Genomic DNA, 25124 nt, shown 5'->3' on the forward strand with positions numbered 1-25124 from the left:
AATAAGTATTTGAACACCTGTCTATCAGCTAGAATTCTGACCCTCAAAGACCTGTTAGTCTGCCTTTAAAATGTCCACCTCCACTCCATTTATTATCCTAAATTAGATGCACCTGTTTGAGGTCGTTAGCTGCATAAAGACACCTGTCCACCCCATACAATCAGTAAGAATCCAACTACTAACATGGCCAAGACCAAAGAGCTGTCCAAAGACGCTAGAGACAAAATTGTACACCTCCACAAAGCTGGAAAGGGCTACGGGGAAATTGCCAAGCAGCTTGGTGAAAAAAGGTCCACTGTTGGAGCAATCATTAGAAAATGGAAGAAGCTAAACATGACTGTCAATCTCCCTCGGACTGGGGCTCCATGCAAGATCTCACCTCGTGGGGTCTCAATGATCCTAAGAAAGGTGAGAAATCAGCCCAGAACTACACGGGAGGAGCTGGTCAATGACCTGAAAAGAGCTGGGACCACCGTTTCCAAGGTTACTGTTGGTAATACACTAAGACGTCATGGTTTGAAATCATGCATGGCACGGAAGGTTCCCCTGCTTAAACCAGCACATGTCAAGGCCCGTCTTAAGTTTGCCAATGACCATTTGGATGATCCAGAGGAGTCATGGGAGAAAGTCATGTGATCAGATGAGACCAAAATAGAACTTTTTGGTCATAATTCCACTAACCGTGTTTGGAGGAAGAAGAATGATGAGTACCATCCCAAGAACACCATCCCTACTGTGAAGCATGGGGGTGGTAGCATCATGCTTTGGGGGGTGTTTTTCTGCACATGGGACAGGGCGACTGCACTGTATTAAGGAGAGGATGACCGGGGCCATGTATTGCGAGATTTTGGGGAACAACCTCCTTCCTTCAGTTAGAGCATTGAAGATGGGTCGAGGCTGGGTCTTCCAACATGACAATGACCCGAAGCACACAGCCAGGATAACCAAGGAGTGGCTCTGTAAGAAGCATATCAAGGTTCTGGCGTGGCCTAGCCAGTCTCCAGACCTAAACCCAATAGAGAATCTTTGGAGGGAGCTCAAACTCCGTGTTTCTCAGCGACAGCCCAGAAACCTGACTGATCTAGAAAAGATCTGTGTGGAGGAGTGGGCCAAAATCCCTCCTGCAGTGTGTGCAAACCTGGTGAAAAACTACAGGAAACGTTTGACCTCTGTAATTGCGAACAAAGGCTACTGTACCAAATATTAACATTGATTTTCTCAGGTGTTCAAATACTTATTTGCAGCTGTAGCATACAAATAAATAGTTAAAAAATCATACATTGTGATTTCTGGATTTTTTTTTTTTTTTTTTTTAGATTATGTCTCTCACAGTGGACATGCACCTACGATGACAATTTCAGACCCCTCCATGATTTCTAAGTGGGAGAACTTGCAAAATAGCAGGGTGTTCAAATACTTATTTTCCTCACTATGTGTATATATATATATATATATATATATATATATAAAAAAAGTAACACCAATGGTGGAATATAACAGCTTTAGCTAGTAGTTCTGCATTGAGTACTTTTAATACTTAAACTACATTTTCCTGATTATACTTATATACTTTTAATGAAGTAACATTTTCAATGCAGGATTTTAAATTGTAACAGAGTATTATTGCAGTGTAGTATTAGTACTTTTACTTAAGTAAAAGATCTGAACACTTCTTCTACCACTGTTCACCACTAGGCTGTGCTGTGTTTTGGTGTTGGTCTTAGTCAGTTTGGATGAATTGTCATCACGTGGCTGTGCATGGCAGTAAAGAAACATGGTTGTGTAAGCGTAGCTGAGAAGCTGTACAATTTTATGCATTTTATAGGTCCTTGATCATGCAAATGGTTGACTTTTTACAATTTCTTGAAATCTGACATGTTCTTTGGAATTTTGAGAATCCGACGAACAATTTGTTTTTTTTTCAGCTTCTTTCTAGGGTAAGTGGTTTTTCTTTGGCAATCTTTTAAACAAAACATGCATTTTCTAACCCGCGGGCAGGTTTTGGTGTTAGGAGAGTTAAGTGGAAAACATAAGTAGCAACGCTGGGAGAAGGGGGATCTATTTAGAGTTCCTTATCTTATTGATTAAAATATTGACATTTGGTGCAAGTGTATTGATACTCGTATCCCACAAGGGACAACAGTATATTGTCGTATCGATATTTTGTCCCACCCCTTGTCAGTGTTGTTTCTCCTCCCACTCTGGCAGTGTCCATGGTGTCTCAAAGTGCAGCTAGACTCCTCTGTGTCTTTAGCTGCATACTGTTGTACATCCCGGTGTTGGAATCTTTTCCAGTGAAATACAGTCACATGTTAGACCATTTAGCTTTCAGCATTTTAACTGTGGTTAAAGGAAAAAACAAACAATACTTATCATTTTCAGTTTCACAGCATCAGAGCTGCTTTTCAGTTTTACAGCCTGTTGTGACCTGTTGCCTTCCGGGAAAATGTTTGTTCAGGGTGAACTCACACTGAATTGTGACTCCTAAACCGGGGTATGAACTGAACCTAGACTTTTGCTTCTCTTGAGTGTCCTCCTGACATATGCAGGTGCCAGCAAACATCTACTTTTGCCTCGGTGGACACTCACCGTGAGTTCTCACTGTGGAGATACAGCTGAGCAGTTGCAGGTAGTAATTGAGAAATCTAACTATTCAGTTATGGCTAGAAAAGCTCTGTCTTATGTAAAACTCTTGCAAGAGTTCCTACAAGAGTTCGATTATATGTTTACGTTCAGCAAGGAGCCTTGCAGTGACTGTTGAATATAATTTAGTTGCTTAAACATTAGTGCATAACGACAAGATATCTGAGAGGGTCTGTCTTACATACAATATGAAGTTATCACTTGTGGCTATAGCAATGTGCTTTCCTACACAAAAGTGTGTAGATGAAGCATTATATTGTTAGATTTTACTAATTTAGTGACTTGTAGTTAGCTATCTTGCTAATTCTACCATGCTTTGATGCTACACCAGTTACAGAAAAGGAACAGAACAGTAGGTTATTAGCGGCAGACTTCTTCCGCCACAACTCTAAAAGCGTTTTTCCATTACATGGTACCTGCTCGACTCGCCTTGACTCTACTCACCTTTTTGGTTTTCCATTATGATAAAAAGTCCCTGATACCTGCCAACAGTTAATTTTTATTGTATTACCTCCGTCGAGGTTCCAAGCGAGCTGAGGCGATACCAAAAGGTGACGTGAAAACCTGTAGACTACTGATTGGTCGGAGGGAATCGTCACTAATCACTGCATCATCGTTGCTAGTGACAGATGGAGGTGTCCTATAACAAATCCGCCATTTTTAAATAGTTTAGCCAGCGGTGTTTCTTTTGCTGCTTCCAGCTTCTTTTGAAACAAAATGTGTCTTCTGGCGAACAGCCACATGCCGAGAATCAAAAACAACACACCTTCGACGTTCTGTGTGTGCGTCACGTTAGGTCACGGCAGTTTCCTGCGGCTTCGCTATGACGACCAGCCACGCTCGCCTCGCGCATTAGGCGATACTAAATCTGCAATTTTTTGAACTTTTTGGATGATTCACCTTATTTTTCTCCAGAACCTGGAATCTGAAATTACTGTGAAATGCATTTACTAGTTTAGTCACGTAGTCACTTAGGGACTGTTCGTTATTTATATAAAGTGCCACCGGAGGAGTTTTGGGATCTTTAGTAAAACAGTCAAAACATAATTATTCCATTCATTTTTTAAACAATGCAATTACCCGTTTCAGCCACCAGGGGAGCAGTGCTCCCTCTGCCCCCCCCCCAGCAAACTCATGGGTCAGACCCATCTGGTAGCGAAGGAGGGCCGAGACTAAGAGCTACATGGAAAAATATGCACCAAACAAGCCACCAAATTTAGCTGTTTCATGAATACAAATGTTGTGTGACCCCCCCTCCTAGACTAAAAAATGTTGGGTGACCCTCCCCTCAACAAAGAATAAAAAGACATGACCCTCCCCTATTTTTCTCCGGTGGTCCATTCCATAAATACTGAATGGTCCCTTAAACATGCCTGCACACAGACTTTTGTCTCAACTGATGCAGTTTGCCAGTTTGATTTAACTTCACTACCAAGACTTAAAGCTTTTGATAATATCAAACCCTTTACACCAAACGACTGAGACAACGGGAGAGCGCCCCAACGCTAGCAAGACTCTCATTATTTTATTACGAAATTCGAAATTAGTCCACGACAGTAGAATCACTTGAAAAGTAGTTTGGTGTAAGGTCGGCATGACTCGTCTACAGTGTTAGAATCAAAGAGAGAGAGTGAAAGAATTATAAACATTAGGCTCGTTCGAGATGAGCCAGGTCTGCGCAGAACTGATTCCCAGGCGGACCCAGGGCATGCTGGGAAACACCGGCCTCTCAGCTGATTGGTTCAGAATTGACTCAACATGATGACGTTTTCGATAAACTTTTTATTGATTTTGAATTGGAGGGATTTTAACTGCTATTTGTCTGATTTAAAGGCTTATTCTGTACAAACCACATGTTGTGTGGCTGGTAGTGACGTTTAGAAGTCAGAGAGACTAAATCTGATCAGATTACGGATCATCTACAGGGTGTTGTTAATTAAAATCAGCAACAGATCGCATGTAGAGCATTTTGACAGCTACTCTGTCATAATAAAAACAACTGGAGACTTGGGTACAAGCTGATATATGGGTCTGATAACATTTTATTAAATCGGAGTTGGACCTAACAGGATGTGAGTGTTTCTGTGTGTCCTGTTCAGCCTGAAGGCTGCTGGAAACGGCTGGAAACTGTCCAACTTGACAGGGGATTTTTGTCACCGCCCCCGGCTGCTGCTGCCTGCTCTCTTCCACTGGCGAGGCGCAGTTTATCTCGAACGAGCCTATTAAGACACATTACATGCCAGGCTTGCATCCACATAATTGATTGATGGTTATTCTGATTTATTCAGCATCCAGTTAAAGCACATAAGGGGCCTTGAAGTGTCCACATATTGAGAGAAAGCTAAGCTCATGTTAAGCAACGAGCAAAATGACTTGCAAAAATACCCTTGCAGTGTAGTTTCTGAGCCGCCAACACTGTCAGCCAGTGCTACTGATATTTTAGGCCCAAATGCATCTAGGGGATGAAGAGGGACATTGATGTAGGGAGGTTAAGGGAGGTCCAGTCGCTATTTAGTCTCCATTACTTCCTGATCATGGACACCTCGTCGGGCATTACCCCTTACATAATGCACAAATTAAAGGAGCTGACTGGATTGCATTACACCTTGTACCTTGTACAATTTCATGTGAATAATTACAATGATTGATTGCTGCCAACTGAAGTCTGGCTAGCTCGGGACAGAGGTAGCTGGCAGACTAACTGCTGGATAACAAGCTGACTTGTGACCTATGTGAACATCTGTCATGTGAATCTGTAAATAAGTGAACTCTGTTGTCCGGACAAGACACAGGCAATGTCAACGAGACATCATCATAATTCTATTTTCACTAACAGAGAGTTTCACATAGATGTGAATGTAGGCAGCAGTCTATTCAACAAGTATTCTACAATTCCTTTCCACCATAGGCACATTACATTACAGCTTAGTAGCAGGCTAAATGTATAGCTGTAGACATCATGCATTCTGAACGCTTATCCATTAACACAATTTCCAGACTACAAATGTTGCACTTACTACCTTGTGTGTTTACCCAAGGCTTTTCTTTTTATTCACCATGGTAAAGTGTCTTTACTTGGGCTGAACTTATGTTACCAGGAAAAAAAGACAAATACTGTAGAGTTTAGTTTGACTCATATTTTATTTGCTGATGAAGAAAATGAATATTGACACCAATGATTTAAAACCCCACACCTTAATATTTGTCTCGTAGATAGAGTACAGGAATGGAATGTCTGTTAGTATTTAATTATTGCTGCATAATTTCATGCATTCATATATTGCATTTTACTGTATTGAATCATATACACAGCACAGTGTAAAGACAGGACACATAGGGAGAAAGAGTGGGCAGATGACATGCAACAGAAGTCCTCCATTGAAACCTAAATTCTTAAATGTTCAGCATTGTCATTTTACACATAAGGATGTACACGCATGCAAAAAATATCAATTCGGCAGACAGTACAGTACAAGTAAGACATAATGCAGATATGTGAAATGGGATACCCTGATAAGCTATTTGAAGCTTTTTGTATAGGGGCCCAGACACAAATAATACACTTATATACCATCATATTGTTTGGATGAAAGGAATGTATGTACAGTATGTATTATACAATAACATTGACAACCTACAAGAAAAACTACCCTAACCCTACCTAAGTGGTCCCAATACATCAGTCAGATTCCCTCTATAAGTAATGGTTAAATAGAATGGAAATATAAGATGCAATAAACATGAACATATAACAAGTGAGGATAACCGTAGGAATAACATAAAAGGATTATTGTATATCAGCTCTTTGAAGGTGCCAGAGTGGAGCAATGGAGGCAGTCTTGTTTTCAACTCAGACTCAATCTTGATGACTCAAACTCGGGGCCCGGACTTGGACTAGAACGCTGCTAGTGGTGACTCTACTTGGACTCAGACACTAGCAAATAATACACATATGAGTGAGAAAAGGTCTTAAGGAGCCAGGTTGTGGTGGATGGGTCAAACACACAGTACTTTTACTCAAGAGACCGGGGAGCATGTCCCGTGTGAAACAGACTGTAACTTTTTTAAAGAAATTTACTTTAACGTACGGCAGTCCGTGACAAAATTACATCCTCATAAAAAGTAAGACAATTTGGATGGTGCAACAAGGCAGACCTGCTTGGTTATTTCTGGGAGTGATTATAAATATTTACAAAGAATATGTTTATGGCATTTCCTCTCTAACTGGGACGTTTTGGGACTGATTGGTGGGATTGCTGTGGAGGAGGTACACACAGAGATACACTGGTAAGAGCCAATGAGGTTTAACCATGTATCAGCTAATTTAAATAGCTCACGTTACTGTATTGTGTCAACAGTTAACTTCATTTAATATTGTATGTGGTGTTTTCTTTAGCGGGGTGCAAATGTTCCTCCAGAACAAGTTCCTTCCTGAGACTATTTAGCAGAGCCACCATCGCTGTGTCTGGAGCTTAGTCCAAGACCGTTGTGATTGGTTTAAATAAATGCAAACAACCCAGAGAGTTTAATTATCCTATCTAGGACACTTTTACTCAGGTTTCTCCCCTAATACAATTTGTATCAAACTCACATGCCTCCACAGGGAAGTAATCAATTAATCAAAAAATCTCTGTTTTTGGATTCTTTGTTGACCGTGGAGGCATGCAAGAAAAACAAAATTTTCTTCAAGAATTTAAGGTAATGCCAGGTGACATAGGGAGGTCGGGGTAGATGGGTCAAACAAACACAGGAAAACGCTGTTTCTGTCCCGTCTGAAACCAAAAGTTAACATTGACCTATTTTAATTAGGGACTGTTCGTTATTTATTTCAGGGGCAACTGGAGGAGGGATCTTTAGTGAAAATAGACCTGACCCTCCTTTCACCAGCAATACATTTGAATGACCTTTCAAAATTATACGGACCCATTCATTTATTGATGCTTTCTGTACTGGTTTGCGCTTGGCAAACCAGTGCATTGTTTTTTTTACAGCCATGACATATGTGACTAAACCTCTGCATTCTCATCTTACACATCACACTCCTCTGTTATGGTGTGGTGGCCATTTCAGTAGATTTACTCACTAACATTGTTGGGGAAACACAATAAGCATGGAAACTAAATGCACACTTCCTGCATTACTTCAAATACTAAGTTACTCCTCTAGTAAACTAGTATTCACATGAAATAAAACAAGAAAACATTGAGACCATTCAGCAAAGCACACTGGGTAATTCAACACTGGTTGCTATGGACTCGTCACTAGGCTTCCTCAGTCATTGTATATTTTAGCATATAGGTAAAGCTGCCGAAGCCAATGCCAATATCCAAAACTCCATTTCTCAGACGAGCGTCAATTTGGGAGCTTGCATGCTACCACTCCTTCCTTCTCAAATGCCTTGAAAAGGCTGTCGTATATATATATATAATAATAATATCACCGGGACCGAAAGGATATTTGAGTCGGGTATGGCTGCAGCCTGGAGACCTCCCATCTCATGCCCTCCCGGCAGTCCACAAGCTTTGACTTTTCAAAATAAAAATAAAAGCTTGCGTCTGGTATGTTTTCATACCGTGTTTTGGATGTTTTTTAACTAAACAGTATGGCAATCATGCTGATGAATAAAATATTTTTTTCATCAGATGTCTTAGTTACAACACGATGGAGCTAGCAAAGCAGTTTTGTGTTTATATGTGGGAGCGGGATTTATTCAGTTCGGGAAATCCCACGGTCTCTAAAGCTACAGTTCAAATTGTCTGGCTGACTAAACAGGGAGGGACCCATCTGCTAGCGATAGGGGCCGAGACTGAGAGAGCTACATGGAGCTACATGGATAAATATGCACCAAACAAGCCACTTTGAAATGTTGCTGTTCTCACGAATACAAAAGTTGGGTGACCCTCCCCCCTAGACTAAAAACAATTGGATGACCCTCCCCTCAACAAAAAAATAAAAATACATGACCCTTCCCTATTTTCCCCCGGTGGTCCAATCCATAAATACCGAACGGTCCCTTATGTACGTTACTGAAGTTGCGTAACAAACATACTCAGTGCCTGAGTACCGGCACTTCTGCTTTTTCTTCACTCAAGTACCTTTACTTTTAATTGTTATTAACCTTACTAGGCTATAATTCATGATTTATTGGGAAATTATTCAGCAATAGTTCAGATCATAGAATAATAGACTATTCATTCACTCATTGTAAAAAAGCTTAATAAAAAAATAGATTAATTCACCTTCAACCCAGTCTCACTCAAAAGCGTACAAATAACACGGGTTTACACTTTGAAAATACGTGTGTACAATGTGTACACCAAAGTCAAATTCTTCATGCAGTAGATATCTTCTCTATCTACAGGGATCTTTCGTCAAAATAGACTTGACCCTCCCTTCACCAGCAATAAATTCTCTATGACCCTCCAAAATGATTAGGAGAAGAGGGATGACCCTCCCCAACATTTTATTGATTCCTTCTGTCCTAGTTTGCGCTTGGTAAAGACATACAGAAGCCCATTGTTTTTTTTTTTTACAGCTATGACATACATAAGTTAACCTCTGCATTCTCATTTTACACATCACACGCCTCTGTTATGGTGTGGTGGCCATTTCAGTAGATTTACTCACTAACATTGTTGGGAAACACAATAAGCATGGAAACTAAATGCACACTTACTGCATTACTACATTACTTCAAATACTAAGTTACTCATCTAGTAAACTAGTATTCACATGAAATAAAACAATAAAACATTGATACCATTCAACAAAGCACATATGGGTAATAATCAATCGCCAATCGCAGCATGGCTGTCTTGGAATGCAATAGACAGATGGAGGCGGAATAATTCAACTAAAATGTAACAGTGAACAATCAGTGTTCGACCTACAGTCTGTTGAGATGCCTCTCCAAACGCAGCGCAATCACACCATAAAACGTTAAAGCGCGTTAAGAAAAAAGATCTGTAGTTCCAATCATCCGTAATCCAACGACACGAAAAAAAAGTAATCCACAGCGATCAGTAGATCCACAAAAAGGGTCACAGTGTATCCAGCAAGGCCTATACTACGCGCGTCACATTCACCAGCCAGCTCCAAACAGGTGAACTCCACTTACTTACCACAACAAAGTGGAATAAACATAGTCCAAATCTACACAAAATGCACAATCAAGCTGACATCAAATGTACATACATGGCATTTAGGAAACCTTTATTGCAAGGTTGGCACGGCAAGATGTCCAGACTAGTGCAACAGTAATTTTCGTTTTTTGCGTCCTGCTGCTCCCATCGTCAGTCAGGTAATATTTTTTGACTAAAGCAGTATATGAAATCAGATGTATTACCTACCACCATTTAGTTGTTTTCTGTTATTTAAAATATTTATAAAATGTCTGGTCATGCCAAACGTAATTATTCCACTAATTTTTTAAACAATACAATTACCCGTTTCAGCCCTGCCCCCAGCAAACTCCACGTATGCGGTCAGACCCATCTGCTAGGGTGCTGATGGGGGGCCGAGACTGAGAGCTACATGGAAAAATATGCACCAAACAAGCCACTTTGAAATGTTGCTCTTTTCATGAATACAAAAGTTGGTCCATTCCATAAAAATGGTCCCTTATACACTTTTTTTTAAGATTCTTTTTGGGCATTTCCACCTTTTTTAATGGATAGGACAGCTAGACATGAAGAGAGAGGGGGAAAGACATGCAGGAAATTGTCACAGGTCGGACTCAAACCCTGGAACTTCTGCGCCGAGGCATACACCTCTATATATGTGCGCCTGCTCTACCCACTGAGCTAACCTGGCCACCACCTTACACACTTTTTTACCGTTTTGATTTCTCTGTTTCAATACTTTTCAAATTCTGGTGAGTCTTCTGCTTATTTTTAGGCACGTTTAGCTTTCGCTTTTTTCTCGACAATTTCAAAAACATTGTTCACTAAACTCACCCATTGCCCGTCCAAAACCCCAGTAAAAATCTCCTCAGCCATTTTAGACAGAATATCTGCCTTCGTGCCATTAGGTTCTGACTTCTCCATTTTCTTCTCTATTTGTTTTTGGATTTCCTGTGCCTTTCTCAACATTTTACTGGTGTAACGCGGCCTGTTTTGCTTCCTGTTTTTCGCAACCATTTTGTTGATCTTCTCCACTAGATCAGACACTTGCTTTTCCTTTTCTTCACCCTTTACATTCTCACATTCATTATTTTCAAAAGAATGAAAAGAATCATCTCCATGAATGAACTTCTTAAGGAATTCAAATTTCTCCACTTCTTCGCGCGTAGGTACATATTCATGTCCACGGGTGAACAAGACCAAAGTGTAGTCTTTGAACTCATCACCAAAGATCTTCTGAATGATTTCCACTGCTTCTTTTTCTTCCTCTGACAAACTATCCGACCGCATCACCAACAGGAAGACATGAGGACCACCATCGAGAGCTGCATCTGCGATGCTTTCCGCGATGTCTTTCTTCACCTCTTCTTCTGATTTCTTGTTGTTCAGCACACCCGGAGTATCGATAATAACCAGTTCTTGGTCACCACGCTGTACTGTCGCCATCTTGCACTCTGTTGTCTGTGAGGAAGGGCTAGGTCCTTGTTTTTGATCCTTTATTCCCAGAAGGGTGTTCATGACTGAAGTCTTCCCAACTCCAGTCAATCCAATGAGCATAATCTTCAGTTTGGGCTCAGTCGGCTCTGTTGGAGAATTTAAACAGTCATTAATCTTTAAAGACTTCTTTTGATTGTTTCAAACCACAAAAAGTTCTGTCACAATCTAACAGACCTGAGGGGGCTTGTAATGCAGAAACATTTCAGCACTTGCAGTTCATATAACAAAGCTATTTGTGTGCAAATCTGAATTATTTTATTGCATTTTATGGATAAATATTAAAAACGTGTATCTGGACTAGGGCTGAACGATTTTTGAAAATAATCTGCGATTTTTTTCAAAAATATTGCGATTGCGATTCAGTATGCGATTATTTTTTAAGCTCTTTGTCTTCTGTATTATTCAACAAAGACAACCAATAAATCATTGTATAGTATGAACAACACAAGAGTAGATAGATTAAACAAACTGTTCTTTCCTGGAGGCCAGGCCTGGATGTGATGATGCATGAATTTATATGAATGACATCTTTTATTTAACTACTTCAGTCACAGTAGTATATTGAGCACTGACCAAGACTGGTGTAAACATTCATATGAAAGTCAGAAACAAATCACACAAACTAAAGTGCAGATTGCAGAAATATAAAAACAAATATGTGGCTTTACCACACTTAGTAGTATTTAGATTATTTAATTATTTACTGTAATAAACATATGTAAACATGTGGATTGCACTTTTTAAACACTGTCTTTGAACTTTACTAGACAGTTAAATTAGTAAAAATATAGTATATACAGTATATAAGTTTTTTTTACAACGCACACAGAGGAGCTGCCTCCAGCCACTCCCTCCCCTCATGAAGATGCGTGCCGCGTGCATGACAGCGTCAACGTTGCACTCACACTCAGAAACAGAGAGGCTATCGTTACGTTATCGTTATCGCTATCGTTACGTTAGCAGTAGCATGCTGCTGCTGGTCTTGGGATTAACTGTACTAATAAAACCGTTGAAACAACGCAGCCATGCTGCTGTGAAAGCTCCCCGAACGTCATTTATCAGAGTCTGATAAATGACGTGATGGCAGTCTCCTCCACTCCATATCTTTATAACGGAGCTAGCTAACTGGAGCTAACCGCTAATCAGAGCTAATCGTTGCTAACCGAGCCTTCAGTTCTGCGTGCCTGTATCCATTAACTGCATGTATGGACTCGAGCCCGAATAAAACCCTTCATTTTATTAAAATGGCTGTAAAAGTTTTAAACTACAACTCAGAGTTGTTTGAATGACAGAAATCTGCTCAAGGTACAGCGTAGCGTTAGCGTGCTAAGTTGATGCTTTCTCTGCGGGTGCAGACTGATTTGCTCTTGCGAGTCACGTGACCAAGTTGCAGCCTTTGCGATTAGGAAATCGCATCTTAACATATCGCGATATTATCGCAAATGCAATTAATCGTTCAGCCCTAGTCTGGACCCACAGCTAGTCGACCACTGCTGGCTATTTTCAACTCAGTGTTGTGTACTAAAACTGTTCCAAATCTTAAGATTATCAACTGTTACCTAAAGCTGAGTCTTACGCTTTGGCTACATTGAATGCGTATGTGGACCGTTTGCGGAGCCTATGCGTCGTGTAATGTATCTGTTAACTAGCTACACCTGCAGCGCCACACGGTGTAGGATTATGAGAGTCACAGTGAGACGGGGCGCTTTCAGCATGTGTCCCAAAACATCCTTGTATTTTATATATACAGTGCTAAGCATAAGTGAATACACCCATGCTAAAGTTGACTAAAAAGAGGAATAAAAAATCATCTTTTGGAAATCTTAATGGCTTAAAAAAGTGAGGAAAAATCCAACCTTTAAGGACACCAATTTTCTTTGTGAATGAATAATGTATCGTAAATAAATAAATGCTCTTCCTTAAAATACAGGGGGCATAAGAAAGTACACCCCTATGTTAAATTCCAATAGAGGCAGGCAGATTTTTATTTTTAAAGGCCAATTATTTCATGGATCCAGGATACTATGCATCCTGATAAAGTTCCCTTGGCCTTTGAAATTAAAATAGCCCCACAGCATCACATACCCTTCACCATACCTAGAGATTGGCATGGGGTACTTTCCATAAGATCATCTCAATCTCTAGGTAAATAATTGGCCTTTAAAAATAAAGATCTGCCTGCCTCTATGGGACTTTAACATAAGGGTGTGTATACGTATGCCCCCTGTATTTTAAGGAAGAACATTTATTTATTTACAATACATTATTCATTCACAAATATTTTTTTTAATTAAGGCATTAAGATCAATTTCCAAAAGAAGATTTTTTATTCCTCTTTTTAGTTAACTTTAGCATGGGTGTATTCACTTATGCTTAGCACTGTATATACCCTTTGTTAACACCTTATTTTGAAAACCGGACTTGGTAACACGTGTATCCTTCCGCTAACTTCAAAAATCCCGTCACCTACGCTGTTTAAACTTCTGATGTCTGATTAACATTATAAGTACTAAGAGGAAACAATCTTTTATTTTCTTGTGATAACTTAATTATCTTGTAATCTCGAGAAAATAAGCTGCTTATTAGCTTGTTATCTCGAGATTACAAGATAATTAACTCATGAATTGTAGAAAGCGGGAAAAATAATTGCGAGCACAGCCGTTCTCGGCTTCCGTACTGAATCATCAAGTAAATTCACTCAGGGATAATTAATCAAGCCATCAAAAACATGTGTTGTTAAAAAAACGAAAGCTGATAAATGGCAATGTTTAAATTAGGAATGATCATATAAGTAATGATTTAGCAAAGTTATTTTTCATTGTCAATGCACATTTGCCTGAAAAGCTTAATCACAGTAAACAAAAAAACATATATATATATTCTTATATATTTTGTGACACAAATCTTTGAGCAAGAGTTGTTAAATATGTAAAATCATGAAGTCAAATAAAAATGTAAACAACTGTTTTAAAAATGTAATACAACACAATGCAATAATGGCAAATAAAATGTGAATGTGTCATACAAGAAACAAGGTCTGTAAAGACTAAAACTACAGAAACATAAAGTTAATACAACAAAGTTAATACAGCATACAGTTAATACAACAAAGTTAATACAGCATAAAGTGTTAGTGAAATAAAACATGGAGGTTATAATGTTTTGATTGAGGTCTGGTTGAAAACAGTAATAATAAGAGAATAAGTTGTTTCTTTGCTGCTTTATCAAACACTATACTGAGTAAGAGTTCTGTAAATGAAATAAACTTACCAGGATGAGTGCCCGACATCTTTTTCTTTTTACAGCAGTTCATCTGATGTCTTGTTGCTGGTGCTGTCTTGCTGTTGAATAGTTTGTCATTTCATTTTTATATATTATAAAGTCTGTGTAGTCCCCTCCCCTTAAACACGTCATCTGTTAACTAGCCAGTTTGAGGAAAGAAGGCACAGAGAGCCAACCAATCACAGGTTAGAAACCAAAATGAAGCTGCAAGCAGCCAATCAGGGGCCAAGGAAAAGTGCATCAAACAAAGTACATTTTATGTGGGTTTGACTTCTAGTTTACCATATATTTCAGTTGTACTGTATATATTGTTTTGTTTTTTACAGTGGATTTTGCATATTGTCTCTCTGCATGTAACGATTCAGTTGTTATGAGTGAAAAACATCTTCCGATTCTTCTGACACATCAGTGATGTTCCTTGGCATTCGATAAGACATCTGTGGAATCAGTCAGTCTTACGAAGGTACCTGGTAAATGGGCTACCTTCGAGAAAAACCATGTCTGCGATAGGAGAAAAAAACACTCTGGGTTGTTTGCATTTCTTTAAACCAATCCCAACAGTCTTGGGTGGCGCTAAGCTCTGGACGCAGTGACGGTGGCTCTGCTAAATAATCTCAGGAAGGAACTTGTTTTGGTGGAACATTTGCACTCTGCAAAAGAAAACGCCACATACAATATTAAATTAACTGTTGACACAATACAGTAACGTGAGCTATTTAAATTAGCTGATACATGGTTAAACCTCATTATCTCTTACCAGTGTATCTCCGTGTGTACTTCGTCCACAGCAATCCCACCAATCGGTCCCAAAATGTCCCAGTTAAAGAGGAAATGCCCTAAACATATTCTTTGTAAACCTTTAAAATCATTCCCCCCAAAAAAACAGGCAGACCTGCCTTGTTGCACCATCCAAATTTTCTTCAGAAGTTTTCAATGGTAGCTTGCTAGCTCAAAGGTTGTTGTTGTTTCCTGAAGAGAACGGAGTTTGAGAACGGCAGCACACAGAGAGCAGACATCCAAATGCAGGATATCAGATTTTATCCAGGAAATGTACAGTACTTCCGTGGATCCAGACTATCCAAAATAAAATGGTAGATGGAATGATAGGCTGGCCTATCTCGACCTGTCAGACTCGATCAGCGGCACTGATTTGACAAGGTTTCTATTAACCAGTCCCTCCAGGATTTTGTGGCCTTTTTTTGAGATTGTTGCGGCCCAAAATGCCTGATTTCGTGGGAGCTTTTGTAAAAAATTTAGATAAAAGTTGCGATGTCTTTTGTATTTTTGTTGCAATGAAATTGCAAGAGACAGTGAAAGTTGCAAAAATAGTTGCGATTTTGTTTGGTATAGTTCTTTAAAAATAAAAAGGAAACTTCGTTTGGGAGAATAAATCTACTCTGGGCTGATTTTCCTAGTAACCTTACCAAAAAGGCTCAGGATGCTGCGAATGATGGTATAATATGAAAATGGCTGACAATAAGTAGTAATTTATTGAATGAATCAAAGTCGAACATATGTGTTAGTGGCTTGTTGATCTTTACATTGTTAGTTAATTTCCTAACCTGGCCTGGGACACACATTCATATGTTTTAATAAAGTACTTATTGGACTTTAACTTATTATTGCACTTACAAGAACGAGCGTAGCTGTCCACAATTTAGGTCATCCTGTACATCTCATCTCTGGTTTTTCCTGCATCCATAGTGTGTATTTGTGTGTGTGTGTGTGTGTGTGTTTGTGTGTGTGTTTGTGTGTGCGCACAGTCAGTCGCAGGGGGAACTGAGCAGCAGCCCCGCCCGCTGCAGAGAGCCAACAGGATTGAAACAGCAGCTTTCAGGAACTTTAGAGTGAAAAATTGTTACAGCGTACGTTGGTGATAAAATGTATACAGGTTGGCAAGATGGTCTGAAATGTTGTTCTTTCGCTGTACGTTTTGTTGGTAAATGTGAGATGTTCGAGTCACACACGTCTCGTCTTCATATCAGAAACAAGGAAATTAATTTGGCGACGTGCGTGTGTTACGTCAACCAGTTCTCACTCCCACTTGTTCATTGGCTCTCAGAGTCACATACTGATACAAAGTATGGCACATGGGACTGCTGGGATTGGTTGAAGTCGCGGGAAACTCCGCTTATTGGTCAAATGTGTGGAGAAGTTGCGGTGATTGGTTGAATTCACGTGAATTGTTGCGATCGCGACATCGCGAAATCCTGGAGGGACTGATTAACAAGTCAACTGTAATGAACAACTTGTCACAACATAACCTTGTGTCTTAACTAATGTAACGTTAGTAGCCTTTCCCCTGTGCCTGGCCATCCTCTTTGCCAAGAAGGTTGGTAAAATCTATCAAGGTTTTCTGATCTTCCTCTCTTGCTGATTAAAACAGCATGATAAATCCACACGTTATTTCAGCTTTAAAGTCCCGCTAGAATCGTTAACTTGCTGCCTGACCTGTGCTCTTTGAGCCTTCACCTCCTGCGCATCGGTAATCTTGCTTGCGTAGGTCATTTAGTACTACCTTGTGGCTACCGATGCACTTTGAATACACACATACAGAACCGTGGATCCAAACCCATATGGGTCCTGGGTTCTTAGATTTGGGTAGACCCAGTGGAGAACTAGATTTCTAAAATCTCGAAAACTCGAGCATTCATGAAATAGGTCTCGGAAGTTGGATGATGTTTCTGACTTCTTTTATGTGCAATAGGTCATACCAATTTCATATAAGATATTGATATATATAGTTGTGAAGTTCGCCTTCACAGTTTTGCATCCACTGATAGAAAAAACACCGCCAAATGTTACATTCATCAAAATCAGTAAATAAACTCCCTTTGGAATGGTCACATTGGTGCCATTTTTGTTTAATGTAGACCCTCTTCTATTTGTATATCAGCTCTTTGAAGGTGCCAGAGTGGAGCAATGGAGGCTTGTATTCAACTCAGACTCAACCTTGATGACTGAAACTCAGGACCCGGACTTGGACTAGAACCCTGGTAATGGTGACTCTACTTGGACTCTGACTCCAACACTGGGGACTCAAGACTTGACTTAGGTGACTCGACTACAACACTGGGTAGACCCATGAAGACCTCTACTGCAGAGGGCCCAAAGAAAATTGCATTAATCACCTGGGTCGTATAAACATCAAACTACACCTTGTATGTCATATTCAATATTTACAGATCAATACAGATCAATACAGTGTAGAGAGTTACTTTTTACTTGTTTAGAAGCAGGGAGAGGTCCTCCATGTGATAGTAAGCCTGCCAGAAGCTTTTTAATCCATCCCAGAACTGCAGTGTCTTTGTACGATAAAGCGATAATTATGAATCCATAGTCTTCTATATCTCTGCATTGCTTCAAGCAAGCGCTGTTTGTTTAGCATGACAACTAACATCTAGGTCTTTCCAAAGAGGGCTGCAGTGCGATTGTAGCCCTTCCAGAAACTTTATAATCCAGCCTGAAACTTCAGTCTTTTCGGAGACTTTGCACAATAATTGCAGAACGATAAATCCACCACTTTATTGTTATTTATGCATATTTCCGTATGAAGGTATTGTTTATCGTTAGCCCCTGCCATCTTGACTACCAGGATGTTGTGGGGTGAGTGTGTCGACCAATCAGAGGCTGTCTCCCTGACTATCTTCTTCTTTGGTGTTCGGCATCCGCAATGTTGCAGACGCTGCCACTTTCCTGACTGTGTTACTTCATTGCTACATATTCTAAACATTGAATGAAGGACCCAAAAATAAGGACAGAACAGAGTAAATGTAAATACATACTGTGTAGATTCTCATTTGCGCATTTGGATATTATTGTAAGGCGTCCGCCCAGGGTGCATAGAGCATGGATGAATAGCTTTCATTGGGTTTTTATATATTGATGTGACTTATTGACAGCAAAATGGACATGAAGTGATGTCAGGAGGAAGACAGCATGCTCAGCCAATAGATAACCCTAACCTGATACAAGCAGGAGGGCCTTGTATGTAGTGTGTGTGTTACAGGGAGACACAGGCAGGTCAGAGGAAACGCTGGATGTGTAAATGATTGTGATTTGGCCTCCTAATGTCTCATAGCACAGGGAAGGACAGGAAGACAGGAAATGCAATGGAGATGACACAACTAACTTTTTTGGATAAAAACGTATAGACTTTTCTGGGAAGAAATCTGAATGGTTTCATAATTGTCTTAGCTACAGTGGTTCTTTTTGTTTTCCCTGATTGCCAAGACTTGAGAGAAAAGTCTTCATTCACTTCACTTCATTATTGTTCTCTGTGTGATCTCGAAATATTTCTGTGATTCACTTTCCATTTAGTCTTTTCTTTTGTCTTTATAGTTTACTTACTCATGACATCCCTGCAGCAAACATATCCTGCTGTATGATGAATGATGTATATAACTTGATTGTGCATCACAGGGTTGATGTTATACAACCATTATTACACAAGGAGACCAGGGGAACCAAAGATTGGGGAAAGAATGGCTAAGATGCAGAGAGTTCACTCAATATTAGGAGCCACATTGCACTGCTGTGCTTCAATAATGACCTAAACGGTAGTGTGAATTGATATTCTTCACATATGTTGTTGAAGCCATGTTAGCTTTGATTTTGATGAATTGTGCATAAATGCATTGATATTGAGAGTAAACTAAAGTCATTATAAACTAACAAGTTGTGTTAATTGATCTTGGTAGGTGGTGTATCTTCTGGCAGTAATTGCATCAGCTGGTATATAAGATCAGAGCTGTCATTCAGTTGGGGTTCCTTTGGTTTGTAGCCACACGGTTTAATGACCGCTGAGTACAGCTCAGAACAGTTAAGGTTGTGAATTGAAGTTCATTTTTATATCTTTTATTTTTTGCTCTGCTGTCACTCCTTGTACACCATCTGGTAAGGACAGGTCATTATTTGCTTGTGGAAAAGAAGAAAACATATCAATTTGAAGTTTAAATGATAACGGAAAATAAATGTGACAAACGAAAGAGATCAGTGGATTCTGAGTCTGGTTTAAGCGCGTCGACCGAAGCGCATTCCAAAGAACAGGAAGGGATCAAATACGTTGTCTGAAAGTTTCTCCTTTGTATGTCATCCCTTGATTCACGCAACTAGAGCCATCAAGTCTGAGCTGCAGAAACACAAGCACTTCTTTCTCCCCAACCAAGCCCCAAAACATCTGAAGTGAATCAGAGCATGTTATGTTGAGACACACACACACACACACACACACACACACACACACACACACACACACAGAGACACACACACACACACACACACACACACACACACACACACACACACACACTAGCTTTCTTAAAGGCACAGTGTGTTTTGATATTTTTTATTCTAATTTTGACTGTAAATCTGACTGTTAGTAGTTGTTGCAGAATAAGACATTATTTAGTGTTTTATAAAGTTATTATACGTGTACCATATCAAGTGTTTCTGCAGTTTGTATTCATTAAGTATTATTTGCTAAAAGTATCAACAGTAAAAGGTACATGCATCTTTCATTTCTTCTTACTTTCTTTCTCTGTTCTGTCTTCTTTCTCCCTTCTTTCTCTTATGCTTTGTCTCTGTCTTTCTGCTTGTTTATCTTTCTTTCTCCCTTGTCTCTGTCTTTCTCCCTTGTCTTTCTCTTTCTGCCTTGTTTCTCTTCCTTTCTCCCTTTCTTTCTCCTTTCTGGTAACAAACATGTTTCTGGCATGTTCAGTAGAGCTGAATGTGGGTCCAGGTTGCCCATCTTGTGATGTACCAGAGACTGTTGTACATGTCATTGTGTTACATCTTGCTAAACGTATCGAACATGCTCCTCTGTGGAAAGATTTATGGAGGGAGTTTCCTCTGGGGTTGTACATTCTGTGGCCTGGCTACTCTCTAAGAAAGAAGGCTTTATGTGTGCTACCAAACTTCATAATTGGACACATGAATAGTTGCTTAATGAGATGCTGCCCTCTGGTGTTCACAGGAGAAAATACACAACTCAAGTCACACTGGTCAGAATCAGAATCAGAATCAGAAAGGGTTTTATTGCCAAGTACGTTTTTTAACACATACAAGGAATTTGTTTTGGTGTTGTTGGTGCACGTCACACATACTCTAGATGGAATATTAAACATAGTATAGGTATAAACAATATAAGTATAAGTATATGTACACAGTATGTATTAAATTAAAAATAAAGAGCAAAGAGCATTACAGCAGAGAGAGAACAGTGGCATGAAGAGCCAGGGGTGGGGTGTTAGGGTGGGTTCCGGGCCTTGTTAATAAGGCTAGTGGCGGAGGGGGAAAAAGCTGTTCATGTGACGTGAGGTTTTGGTCCCGATGGACCTCAGCCTCCTGCCAGAGGGGAGTGTCTCAAAGAGTTTGTGTACAGGGTGGGAGGGGTCGGCCACAATCTTTCCAGCACACTTCAGAGTCCTGGTGGCGTATAGTTCCTGGAGCGGCGGCAGATTGCAGCCAATCACCTTCTCTGCAGACCGAATGACACGCTGCAGTGTGCCCTATCCCAGTGATTCTCAAGCTTTTTTCAATTTAATGTACCTCCCCCCCCCTTTGAACAGCTTTTTTAAGCCATGTAACCAGCGCAAATAATATTTGGTAGACAAAAAAAGTCTCTATAAAGAGGAAGAATACAGCGATGTCAGCGATAGATTTACTAAACAACAGCCGTGGACCAGGAAAACATTTAAATGATGATGGAAAAAGGAGACAAAACCTTGGAAAAAGACGGTAGAAAGAAGGAAGTAAGGCAAGAATAGGTCGACAATAGTAACAAAAACTACCAAAAAAAAACACAGTAGAAAGAAGGAAGGCAACACTACGGTGACAAAAGTGACAAAAAATTCAAATAAGCGACAAACTTCGAAAAAAGCAGAAAAAAAACTTTGAAGAAAAAAAGTCAGTAGAAAAAAGTAAGGAAGAAAGGCAAGAATAGGTCAAAACAAACGATAAAAATCTTCAAAAAACGGTGACAAACTTCAAAAACAGCGACAAGAACTTTGAAAAGAGCGACAAAAACTGCGAAAAAAGTGACAAACTTGGAGAAAAAAAAGACAGTAGAAGTAGCTACAGCCTTGTAACTGAAAAACATTTTGCAAAAAATGTCACGCACCCCCTGCAGTCCTCCAAAGTACCCCTAGGGGTACATGTACCCCCTGCAGTCCTCCAGAGTACCTCTAGGGGGACATGTACCCCCATTTGAGAAACACTGCTCTAGAGCATCAGTGTGACTTGAGTTGTATATTTTCTCCTGTGAACACCAGAGGGCAGCATCTCATTAAGCAACTATTCATGTGTCCAAATATGAAGTTTGGTAGCACACATAAAGCCTTCCTTCTTAGAGAGTAGCCAGGCCCCACAATGTACAACGCAAGACATGACAGAAGGGAGAAAGAAAGATGAGCTAAAGTAAGAAAAAATGAAAGATGCATGTACCTTTTACTGTTGATACTTTTAGGAAATGATACTTAATGTACTTGTGATGAACTCCACAGCGCTGTGGAGGAAGGTAACGGACATCCGGCAGAAAAGAGTTACATCACGTCATGGATATAGACTACTGTTTATCTAATGAAATGTGGCACGATCCTGACAACAAAATGTCAGTGGGAGTTAACAGTAAACTGTAAACTGACATGTGTCAGCATGTTCCAGGCTGACGTGTGCAAAACATTTTGAACGGCTGTCACTACCCGATGTGAGTCGAGTGCAGATGTGAGTCGCGCATGCTCAGATTTAAACGGTTTACGGCATGTAAACGTGTCATACTGAAATTTGTGAAATCCATAAAAAATCTATAAAATAATCAACTTTTCTCATTACAAACAATAACAGAAGATGGAAATAATTTTAAAAACGTTTTAGCTATCTATGATTGTTTGATTGCTAACGTTAGCTCACAACGCCATTCAAGTGACAGCCTTTGTTGTGTTTGATCGCTAACTTGTAGCTAGCAGTGAACGAACTTCGTCATGTAGGTCAATTTTTACTGTATTGACATTACAGAAGTCTCTCGTTAGCATCTTGTAGACTACTTGTCACAAAGTGACGCATGTGCAACTCACATCTGCACTCGGCTCACATCGGGTAGTGACAATGACCACTGACAGACAGCTGTGGAGTGACTCCTCACTCTCACTCTCAGTCTCCATAGATGTCTACTCTCTGCCCAGAATGATACAATGTTTGCCTATTGTGAAACCAAAATTAAACCAAAAACTATGGTGGCCGTTTCTCCGGCCTGCCGTACCCAGCACAGCAGAGGAAAAGAGCAGAGACACGCAGAAGAACTCATGACTCCTCGCATAACTTCTGATAATGTGGGCCGTGTTGCAAATTAGTTTTGGGAATAGATTTTACTTCACAGACACTCTTTGTTTCCACCCAGGCCTAGACTGAAACTCTCCATCTGTAGTAAATCAAATCCTCTCTGAGCCTCCCAAACAACCAAAAGGTGAAATAGGACATATCGAAACACAACGTAGATTTTTCTGAGATGAGCCAGTTAAACTTTACAATGACTGTTTTGAGCAATATCACACACACAGTGGCTGTGCTCATGTAATACGAGTTTATCACAGTGCGTATTACTGTTCTAAGGACAAAGCAGGTCAAGGAAATCTGTTGTTAAGGATCTTATCAATATTGGCAGTGATAAAAACTGACTGCATGAGGAAATAAGCACTGAATCACAGTCCAAGTTGTGAGTTAATGCTTGATTTTTGATGGAGATTAAAACATTGGTACACTTATCTTAATTACACCGTGATAACAAAGTTTATATTCTGAATCTGTTCCAAATTCACTTTGATTAGAAATCACAGTTGCCTAATCATTTGCATGAAGCCGACAACAACACAAAGGCAGCTGCAATGACTCTGCAGTTTGGCCATTACCTGTCCCTAAATGACTCCCCTTGTTGTGGGCAGAGTGTGGCAGCAGATGTTTGTAGAGATCAGATGAAAAGTGCCGCTTTGGCGTTTGGTTTGGCAGAAAGATGTGCTTGTGTTTCTGCAGCTCAGACTTGTTGGCTCAAGTTGCGTGAATCAAGGGATACTTTCAGGCAACGTATTTCGATCCCTTCCTGTTCTTTGGAATGTGCTTTGGTCGACGTGCCTCAGAATCCACTGATCTCTTTCGTTTGTCACATTTATTTTCCGTTATCATTCAAACTTCATATTGATATGTTCTCTTCTTTTCCACAAGCAAATCGTGACCTGTCCTTACCAGATGGTGTACAAGGATTGACAGCAGAGCATAAAAAATAAAATATATAAAAAACAACTTCAATTCAACAAACTGTTCTGGGCGGTACTCAACGGTCTTGTGACAACAAACCAAAGGAACTCCAACTGAATGACAGCTTGGCTCTTATATACCAGCTGATGCAATTACTGCCTCAATCAGCTGACTGTCAAAAGGCCGTGAGGATACACCAATACGACCCAGACGATTAATGCAATTTTCTTTGGGCCCTCTGCAGTAGAGGTCTTCATGGGTCTACCCAGTGTTGTAGTCTAGTCACCAAAGTCAAGTCTTGAGTCCCAGGTGTTGGAGTCAGAGTCCAAGTGGAGTCACCATTACCAGCGTTCTAGTCCAAGTCCGGGTCCTGAGTTTCAGTCATCAAGGTTGAGTCTGAGTTGAATACAAGACTGCCTCCATTGCTTCACGCTGGCACCTTATGATTATTGATATACAATAATCATTTTATGGTATTGCTGCGGTTTTCCTTTTCCAATTTCCATTTCACATATCTGCATTATGTCTTATGATTGTACTTGTCTTAATTTTTGTGAATTTTGTAATTGCTTGCAACAAAGACACACCTGGTTTCTAACAGTAACGGGTGATGCAAAACATGAAATTGGCTTTGTCTACGTATAAAGTGAATGCCGAAATGATATTTTTTGCATGCGTGTACATCCTTATGTGTAAAATGACAATGCTGAACATTTGGGAATTGAGGTTTGAATGAAGGACTTCTGTTGCATGTCATCTCTCTCTTTCTCTTTCTCCCTATGTGTCCTGTCTTTACGCTGTGCTGTGTATATGATTCAATAAAGTAAAATGCAATAATGAATGCATGAAATTATGCAGCAATAATTAAATATTAACAGATATTCCTGTAGTCTTTCTAAAGACACATATTAAGGTGTGGGGTTTTAAATCACTGGTGTCAATATACATTTTCTTATCAGGAAATAAAATATGAGTCAAACTAAACTCTACAGTATTTGTTAGTCTGTTCAAAGTCTTCTACTGAGCAGTATGGTAGCTTGTGATGTGGCAAACTGCATCAGTTCAATTCTGTGTGCAGGCATGTTTAAGTGACTACGTGACTAGTAAATGCATTTCACAGTAATTTCAGATTCCAGGTTCTGGAGAAAAATAAACAATAGCTGCCTATTCTCAAGAAAGCTGGCACACTGGTGAGATAATTACACCTCTCAGCCTTCCTCTGTCAACTAGAGTACACGTTCAAACAAGATAAATCAACATACATAGAACCTCAAAGTCCCATTGACATCCCTTTCCTATGCAAATCTCACAATTCAAAACTGCTGCTGAAAACGG

The 25124-nt window shown here is 39.8% G+C and overlaps 1 protein-coding gene and 1 long non-coding RNA gene across 3 annotated transcripts; one reads left to right on the forward strand and one right to left on the reverse strand.

The window, feature by feature from the left end:
* Positions 1 to 6981: 6981 nt before the first annotated feature.
* LOC116048197 lies at positions 6982 to 24546 on the forward strand. Its single transcript, XR_004104586.1, has 3 exons — positions 6982 to 6993; positions 11839 to 11842; positions 24437 to 24546. It is a non-coding gene; the product is annotated as an uncharacterized LOC116048197 (long non-coding RNA).
* On the reverse strand, positions 8630 to 14636 carry LOC116048196 (GTPase IMAP family member 4-like). 2 transcript variants are annotated; one of them, XR_004104585.2, is made up of 3 exons: positions 14532 to 14636; positions 10462 to 11347; positions 8630 to 8882 (listed from the first exon to the last, which is right to left on the reverse strand). XR_004104585.2 is itself a non-coding variant. In XM_031297173.2 (2 exons), the coding sequence occupies exons 1-2, from the start codon at positions 14572 to 14574 to the stop codon at positions 10536 to 10538; spliced, it is 855 nt and encodes a 284-aa protein (XP_031153033.1). In that variant the 5' UTR covers positions 14575 to 14636; the 3' UTR covers positions 10381 to 10535. The 2 variants fall into 2 exon arrangements, 1 of the variants encoding a protein (XP_031153033.1); XM_031297173.2 differs by lacking the exon at positions 8630 to 8882 and having other exon boundaries at positions 10381 to 11347.
* Positions 24547 to 25124: the final 578 nt, after the last annotated feature.

This window comes from Sander lucioperca, chromosome 2, assembly GCF_008315115.2.
Source record: "Sander lucioperca isolate FBNREF2018 chromosome 2, SLUC_FBN_1.2, whole genome shotgun sequence".
NCBI classification, from domain to species: domain Eukaryota; kingdom Metazoa; phylum Chordata; class Actinopteri; order Perciformes; family Percidae; genus Sander; species Sander lucioperca.

Excerpts from the sequence above, each read along its gene's own strand:
- LOC116048196 (XM_031297173.2), bottom strand. The coding sequence starts at position 14,574 with ATGAACTGCTGTAAAAAGAAAAAGATGTCGGGCACTCATCCTG. Across the intron at positions 11,348-14,531 it reads GATGTCGGGCACTCATCCTG|AGCCGACTGAGCCCAAACTG; the intron begins GTAAGTTTATTT and ends ATTCTCCAACAG.